Source organism: Hordeum vulgare, chromosome 4H (genome assembly GCF_904849725.1).
Source record: "Hordeum vulgare subsp. vulgare chromosome 4H, MorexV3_pseudomolecules_assembly, whole genome shotgun sequence".
Lineage (NCBI taxonomy): Eukaryota > Viridiplantae > Streptophyta > Magnoliopsida > Poales > Poaceae > Hordeum > Hordeum vulgare.
The window spans coordinates 574,993,951-575,002,961 of NC_058521.1; the positions used below are offsets into that span (position 1 = coordinate 574,993,951).

The 9,011-nt window shown below is 50.2% G+C and overlaps 1 protein-coding gene across 1 annotated transcript; it reads right to left on the reverse strand.

Annotated features, from left to right (window-relative positions):
* Positions 1 to 2,172: 2,172 nt before the first annotated feature.
* On the reverse strand, positions 2,173 to 3,811 carry LOC123447164 (E3 ubiquitin-protein ligase Os03g0188200-like). The gene has a single exon (XM_045123744.1). It carries the CDS (start codon positions 3,619 to 3,621, stop codon positions 2,548 to 2,550), a length of 1,074 nt encoding a protein of 357 aa, XP_044979679.1. The 5' UTR covers positions 3,622 to 3,811; the 3' UTR covers positions 2,173 to 2,547.
* Between the last annotated feature and the right edge of the window lie 5,200 nt (positions 3,812 to 9,011).

Consider the following 9,011-nt stretch of genomic DNA (forward strand, 5'->3'; position numbering starts at 1 on the left):
GAGAGCAAAGAGCAAATGGATCTGGCAGTTCTGCCGCGTGGAATTGGTGCAATTTGCGGTGGGGTCAGGCTATCGGGTCCGACGTAGCGGGGGCACCCGGGCGCCCCAATATCTTTCCTATTTTTTGGCGGGATATGAGGGGTGCTGGTCAACCCGGGCGTTTGAGGTCCGTTTCGGGCGTCCGGGTGGGTCGAAATTTCGTAACCGGTCAATGACCGGGCAACCTGCCCGGGCATTTGGGAGTTGGGACATGTATGAAGGGTTCGGTTGTAGATGCTCTTAAGGCGTGTTTCGTTCAAAAAACCAATTGTCATGAAATGGAATGATTTTATTCCAGAGGAACGGGTCGGTTTCGTTTCTATGTTTGGTATGAAACAAATTAGAATGAAATAGTTTTGTTCATGTGTTCTCTATATTCTCGATGTTTTCTACAACTCCTTCACAATGTTTTTGCCTTGACGAGAAAGCCTTTGTGGTTAGCTTTATTAAACCCTAATAACACTTACACCATCTGCTAAATATCTAGAGTTAAAACTCGATGATGAGTCCATCCACAACAATAGAGGATCAATACATCCTTGTTGAGCTTGCACATGCGCTATCATATTAGGCTATCCATTACTTCCCACGAAGAGTACAATGTGGGAGTAATACAACCACATGCTATACCATATTAGACTATCCATTACTCCCGACGAAGAGTACAATGTGAGAGTATACAATCACATGGTACACCATATTTGATGGGGATGGGAGTATAATGTCCAATAGGGACTTTTCCAAAATCATCTAATAACTCCTCCTCGATGTTGATTTCGCTCTCTCAAGATAATAAGAACAAAGCCCAAAATATGGGTTGCTTCTTAGACCAAATTGTTTCCCCCTCCCTTGATCTGATAACCTAGGAGACATGTAGCGGTCGAACCATCTGGACTCCCCAATGGGGCCACGACATCCTCTCCCTTTGTCCTCGTCCGTCATCAAAGCGATGGGAGGGGTGGGGACCCCAAGCATCATTTCAAGTGTTAGAATTAGAAATAAATTTATATTTTGTCTTCGGTCAAGATGGCGGAACGATGGTGTCGTCATCAACGTGAAATAAGGTATTAATGGGTGACATATGGAGGAGTAAGTGTCTTTAGATCCGGTTCTTTAGGTCCAGCTTTATCTTATGCAGTTTTGTCTCGGTAGCATTATCTCGTGAAGCCGACACATGGTTGTGTGTCTTGGTTCCACGTCTTCGGTTTCAATAGATGAAGGATGACCATCCTCTGTGTTATCAGGAAGCCATAAGATTTGCGTTCCCCGACTCCGTCTGATCAATCTAATGTGTTCTACATGCGCTCTCCCACATTTTTCTTTTCAAGACGGCGGTCTGTTATGCGGATCACAGCCATCGGTATCTTTTGTTCTACATCGATGACTCCTGAGGTAGTGCTTCAAGCTTCTAGGTTTCAATATGTTTGCTCGATCAATACGGAGACTTGGAGGCGGCATGTACTTTACTCATGGTACACCGATGATCGATTCAATAGGAAGAAAACTTTGACGCTCTCCCCAATGTTTCTATTGTATTTTTGAAAGGTTATTTTTATAAAGTTGTACGTTGAAGGTAGCCTTTGACCATCTCGAAAAGGACCGTTTTTTTATTTCTCGAAGACTGTTATTGTAAGGGTGTATGCTACATTGTATATAGCATTTGACCTTTTCGAAAACGACCGCAATATCTGAAGAACATTCCCTAGAAGTATTTCTTTCAAGTGAACGCTCAACTTGCTATGCCAAACCAACTATAGTTGTCACCGCAATTTCGTAGGGTTTGCCATGATCGCATAAGAAATTGTCATGCAGCAAAAAAAATTACCGCGTTTCGCAAAAAATAAAATAAAAAATTGGCGTTCATTCAATCGGGAACTTGCGGCTTTCAGGCCGTTCGTTGGGAGGTGAAACAAATCTGACATTCGCAAGTTATCGTTTCCCTTTCGAAAAACATCGACGATGCATTTTCTTTCCCGTCCTGTCTGGCATGCCTATCTCGGCCTCGGACGCTAGCCGCCAAAATCGACGGATCCGAATGCACCCGAGAAATAGACAAGATACAGTATTAATCATTCGCCTAGGATAACTTCAAAGTGATTTGACTTCAAAAACAAATACTCGTTAAACGATAAGGTCTGTTTACAACATTAGAACAACTGAATTTTGCTTATGGAATGCGTTCTTAGTGGAAGCGTCGTTGACATCCGTGAAGTGTAACCAAGGGCCACCAGGTAACATAGGAAGTAATTAACTCCTCGCCATGGCAGAACTAATTGCACAATCAATTTAGGAGGCTGTAATGCGTATCTGAAAACTTCTGTCTATGGCAACAGGTGCATGAATCCAAGGACATCTTCTTCCTCCAAAGTGAGAAAGAAACAATGGAGATGGCAAGCCATGGATTGCCGAGTAAAACCGTGCGTTTATAGGTCTAAAAATATATATATTCCTATTTGCAGGCACATAAGGAACTCAGACGAAGATTACACACAAGGACGAACGAAGAGGTCAAACCCGGTTTAACGCGTCAACGTCGGAGCTCTCTTTCTTCTCGTCACCGCCGGACCCCGACCCGCTCGGTTTCTCAACCGGCGCTCCGGCCACGGGATGAACCCGCTTGCTGCCGCCGTGCTCCTCCACGGCGTCCGATCCCCCGCGGCTCTGCCGCTGCCATGACATGGACCGCCGCAAGAACGAGGTCAGCCACCCCGGTGTCCTCTGATCCGCCGTGTCCGGGTACTCTGCGGCTAGGCTAGCCGCTCGCCGGTGCCTCCGGACGGCGGCCAGCTCCTTCATGACGTGCTCCGGCAGCCTGAGAGTGTGCCTGTCTGGCGCGTCCATGGCTGACTGCGTCCTGCGGTAGTGGTTGTACTCCGCGCCCGTGAACTCGTGCCTCCATATCGTGCTGAAGCTGGTGAGGGATTCGGCCGTGAAAGACACCACCGAGCACTCCTCGTCGAGCTCCTCCGGCTCCTCCTGCACGGCCGTGTCCGTCAAGTCGCCGCGGCTCTCGGCGGCGGCCGGGATCGCGGGCGGCGCGTTGAGGTCGGCCCGGCAGAGCGGGCAGGTGACCGCGCCGGCGAGCCACGGGTCGATGCAGTCCGGGTGGAAGACGTGGCAGCACGCCGGGAGGACCCGGAGCTCGTCGTTGTCCTCGAACTCGGTGAGGCAGACGGCGCACTCGAGCGGGCCCGACTTGGTGGCCGCCATACGCGCCTTCACGTCGCCGTAGACGGCCGTCGGGAAGGCCTCGACGACCTCCCTGTCGAGGCCGCGTGGGCGGCAGCGATCGGACTGGGCGGCGGCATCGACGGGCTGGTTAGGGGCCGTGGCGCGGGACGGGCGGCGAGGGACGGGGTGCGCGCCGGTGCAGCGGTTGATGTAGATTGAGAAGAGCGTGAGGGCGACGAAGGCGGCGATGAGGACGACGAGCACGACGACGGTGGTTGGCGAGAACCCGCCGGCGGTTCTAGAGGAGCCGGCGTGGCCCGTGCTGTTGGACGTCTGCTGGGCCAGAGACGGCAGCGCGGTCGATGAGAGCAGGAGAAGGAGAAGGAGCCGCGTGATCTGGCCGCGAGCCATTGCCGTCTCTTGGCAGGGGCGAACCGCCGGCCGGCCGTGCTGATTTATCGTGGCGCCGGAGAGAGAGAAAAGGAGGGAGGTTTTGATGGAACGGGAAGTGGTTGATTACACCTGGTGGATGGAAAAAGTGTAACGTAAGATCGAGATGGCGATGTGCGTGGCGAATGTTTGTGCGGGGCCACCGGTCATGGGCTGGGGTGAACAGGACGTGGGACGGGGACGTGTGGCTCGTCGGTGACGGTGAGGGGTTGAAGAAGAGAGGGCGGTGTGGCTGACTGACCGAGCTTCTCAATGGCTGCTGACATGTCCGTCAGCTCAGGCAAATTGTCTTATAAGTATATAAAAAATAAAATTATTGGTCTCTCATTTCTCTAGCTTTAGTCTGGCGTGTAGTGATCGTGTGGAGGATAACGAATGCCGGGTTATTTTAGTTTAAGTTCGTAACCGTCTCGTCTCATGCCTTTTTTTTTTCATGGCCGCATCTCTTGTTTACAGATTCAATAAGCCAAATTCTTATATACAATGGATAACGCGGCCAGACCTTGTTTAGAAGTAGCGTTTTGTTACTCTATTCATCTCCTGATCTCCTCCATGGTGCGGCGTGAGCAAAAATATGCTTGGGCGGTGCGGGTTCACATCACCTGCCATTGATCATGGAAGAAAGGCCAGCAAGAACGAGTCTTTGCTCCGGTTCAGTCCAAGCGCGCAGGTAAAAGACACCGACGTTGTGTATCGTAAATGTGTTTTCAAGGCGATTTAAAGGTCTGGCGGAAGGATACCAAAAGCAGAGATTGGACGGCACCAGCACCACTACCCGGTGTGGCTCAGCCTCTCTTGGGTCAGACCACTTTCCGGCCTGCCGGCCACCTGGCTCGCGTACATGCTACGCCCGGCGCCTGGTGCTAGTGATAATGAACGTATGAACTGTTAGACGATAAAACTCTTGTATTATACGTGACTTGTATAACACGTATAGGCGTGGGTGTAAGTTAAGATCTCTCTATATCTCGTTGTGTTTAAACTATAGATAAGATAGATTGATCTTAAACCACCCTTTGATGTATATCTCTTTTGCTTATGCCGCCTATATAAACATGCACGCGTCCCTGCTAAGAGCATACGCTTCCAGCCTTTTCCATATGGTATAAGAGCCACCTCTTCCTATCGACATGTCATCTTCCTCCTCAAGCTCCACCATGGCTGCTTCCCTCGCTGCGCGTGGCCACACCATAACCGAAAAGCTAGCTAGGGATAATTTTTTGGTGTGGAAGGCACATGTTCTTTCACATGTGTGCGCCGCTGGTCTCATGGGCTACCTTGATGGCACCATGGCCGAGCCGCCCGTCATTTAACCACCGAGACTGATGTTGCAGGGAAGAAGGAGATCTCTTCGACTCCAAATCCTGCCCATGTTCTCTGGTACACGCAGGATCAGCAGGTCCTCACTTTTCTCCTTGCCTCCCTGTCTCGTGATGTTTTCCTTCAGGTGCACTCCCTGGCTTCTGCAACCGGCGTCTAGACGGCGATCCAGCAGATGTTCGCGTCCCACTCCAGGGCGCGCCACATCCAACTCCGGGGGCAGCTCGGCAACACCAAGAAGGGGGACTCTCCCGTCGCCATCTACTTCACCAAGATGAAGGGATTTGTAGATGAGATGGCGGCGGCAGGAAAACCTATCGACGACGACGAGTTGGTTTCCTATATCCTGCAAGGATTGGACTCCGACTACAACCGGTACGTTGCCGCCCTCTCATCTCGTCCCAAGGCTGATCAGAAGATCGGCCTCACCGAGCTATTTTCCTTGCTCAACACGGCAGCAACACCAACTCCTTCTCCATCAACCTCGCCTCCAAGGGGGGCTCCCGCAACAACAACGATGCCCGCTCCTCTGGTCACGGCGGTGGCAACTCTGGTGCCGCCTACCGTGGTGGCGGCGGTGGTTTCTTCCCCAACGCTGCTGCTCCCCCTCCTTCTGGTGGAAGGGATGAGACATGCCAGATCTGCAAACGGCAGGGCCATGCTGCCTGGCGCTGTTTCAAGCGCTACGACAAGAATTTCATGTTGGAAATATGCCCTAGAGGCAATAATAAAACGGTTATTATCATATTTCCTTGTTCATGATAATCGTCTATTGTTCATGCTATAATTGTATTAACAGGAAACAGTAATACATGTGTGAATAAATAGATCACAATGTGTCCCTAGCAAGCCTCTAGTTGGCTAGCTCGTTAGTCAATAGACGATCATGGTTTCCTGATCATGGGCATTAGATGTCATTGATAACGGGATCACATCATTGGGAGAATGATGTGATGGACAAGACCCAATCCTAAGCATAGCACTAGATCGTATTGTTCGTATGCTAAAGCTTTTCTAATGTCAAGTATCTTTTCCTTCGACCGTGAGATTGTGCAACTCCCGGATACCGTAGGAGTGCTTTGGGTGTATCAAACGTCACAACGTAACTGGGTGACTATAAAGGTGCACTACAGGTACCTCCGAAAGTGTCTGTTGGGTTGGTACGAATCGAGATCGGGATTTGTCACTCCGTGTGACGGAGAGGTATCTCTGGGCCCACTCGGTAGAACATCATCATGAGCTCAATGTGACTAAGGAGTTAGTCACACGATGACGTGCTACAGAACGAGTAAAGAGAGTTACCGGTAACGAGATTGAACAAGGTATAGGTATACCGACGATCGAATCTCGGGCAAGTTCTATACCGACAGACAAAGGGAATCGTATACGGGATTGATTGAATCCTTGACATCGTGGTTCATCCGATGAGATCATCGTGCAGCAAGTGGGAGCCACCATGGGTATCCAGACCCCGCTGATGGTTATTGGCCAGAGAGGTGTCTCAGTCATGTCTGCCTGTCTCCCGAACCCGTAGGGTCTACACACTTAAGGTTCGGTGACGCTAGGGTTATAGGGAATTGTTATACGAGGTTACCAAAAGTTGTTCGGAGTCCCGGATAAGATCCCGGACTTCAGAGGAGCTCCGGAATGGTCCGGAGATAAAGATTGATATATAGGACGGATGGTTTCGGATACCGGAAGTGTTTCGGGCATCACCGGTAACGTACCGGGACCACCGGGACCACCGGAGGTGGGCCCGGGGGTCCATCGAAGGGGGGCAACGATCCCGAGAGGTAAGATGGGCCAAGTGGGGAAGGGAACCAGCCCCTAGGTGGGCTGGTGTGCCTCCCCACTCAGCCCAATGCGTGTGGGAGAGAAAAGGGGGGGGGCAAACCCTAAGCCAGGTGGGCCTAAGGCCCACCAGGGGTGCGCCACACCCCTCCTCCCCCCCTTGGCCGCCGCACCAGCCCCCATCTAGGGCTGCCCCCCCCCCCCAGGAGAGGGAAACCCTCAAGGGGGCGCAGCCCCTCCCTCCCCCTATATATAGTGGGCACTTTTGGCCATTGGAGATTAGACTTTTGCCTCTCCCTCGGCGCAGCCCTGCCCTACTTCCTCCTCCTCTCTGCCGGTGCTTGGCGAAGCCGTGCCGGGAGACCTCGTCTCTCCATCGACACCACGCCGTCGTGCTGCTGGAGTTCTTCCCCAACCTCTCCCTCCTCCTTGCTGGATCAAGGTGCGGGAGACGTCACCGGGCTTCACGTGTGTTGAACACGGAGGTGCCGTAGTTCGGCACTAGATCGGAATCACACAGCGATCCGAATCGCTGCGAGTACGAATCCATCAACCGCGTTCTAGTAACGCTTCCGCTTAGCGATCTTCAAAGGTATGAATATGCTCTTACCCCTCTCTCGTTGCTGGTCTCTCCATAGGAAGATCTGAATATGCGTAGAAATTTTTTGAATTTATGCTACGTTTCCCAACAGTGGTATCCGAGCCCGGTTTTCTATGCGTAGATTCTATGCACGAGTAGAACACAAAAGTTGTGGGCGATGATTTGTCAATTTGCTTGCCTCTACTAGTCTTATTCTTTTCCGGCGGTATTGTGGGATGAAGCGGCCCGAACCGACTTTACACGTATGCTTACGTGAGACTGGTTCCACCAACACACATGCACACCGTGCATAAAGGTAGCTAGCGGGTGTCTGTCTCTCCTACTCTAGTCGGATTGGATTTGATGAAAAGGGTCCTTATGAAGGGTAAATAGCTTTGGCATATCATCGTTGTGGATGTCACGTAGGTAAGAAGGCGTTCTTGCTAGAAACCCAAATCAGCCACGTAAAACTTGCAACAACAATTAGAGGACGTCTAACTTATTTTTGCAGGGTTTGACATGTGATGTGATATGGCCAAAGTTGTGATGTTGCATGTATGATGTATGAGATGATCATGTTATTGTAATAGGTTTCACGACTTGCATGTCGATGAGTATGACAACCGGCAGGAGCCATAGGAGTTGTCTTAATTTATTGTATGAGATGCAACACCATGTGCTTACTACTTTTATTTCATTGCTAACAGTTAGCTATAGTAGTAGTGATAGTAGTAGTTGGCGTGACGACTTCACGGAGACACGATGATGGAGATCATGATGATGAAGATCATGGTGTCACGCCGGTGACGATGATGATCATGCGATGCCTGAAGATGGAGATCGAAAGAGCAAAGATGATAATGGCCATATCATGTCACTATATGATTGCATTGTGATGTTTATCATGTTTTACATCTTATTGCTTAGAACGACGATAGCATAATAAGATGATCCCTCTTAAAATTTCGAGGACGTATTCCCCTAAGTGTGCACCGTTGCAAAGGTTCGTTGTCTCGAAGCACCACGTGATGATCGGGTGTGATAGATTCTAACGTTCGCATACAACGGGTGTAAGCCAGATTTACACACGCGAAACACCTAGGTTGACTCGACGAGCTTAGCATGTACAAACATGACCTCGAATACAAGAGACCGAAAGGTCAAACATGAGTCGTATGGTTGAATACGATCAGCATGAAGTTGCTCACCATGGTGACTAGTCCGTCTCACGTGATGATCGGACACGGGTTAGTCAACATGGATCATGTATCACTTAGATGACTAGAGGGATGTCGATTTAAGTGGGAGTTCATACTTAATTTGATTAAATGAACTTAATTGTCATGAACTTAGTCTAAAAGTTGTCTTTATAAATATTGTAGATGACCAACGTCAACCTCAATTTCAACGCATTCCTAGAGAAAAACAAGCTGAAAGATGATGGTAGCAACTATGCGGACTGGGTTCGCAACTTGAAGCTCATCCTTGAAGCAGCTAAAAGGGCTTATGTCCTTGATGCACCGCTAGGTGACCCTCCCGCTCCCGCAGCAGCCCAGGACATTCTGAACGTCTGGCAAACACGGAGTGATGACTACTCTCTGGTTAGGTGTGGCATGTTATACAGTTTAGAAACGGGGCTCCAAAGGCGTTTTGAGCAACA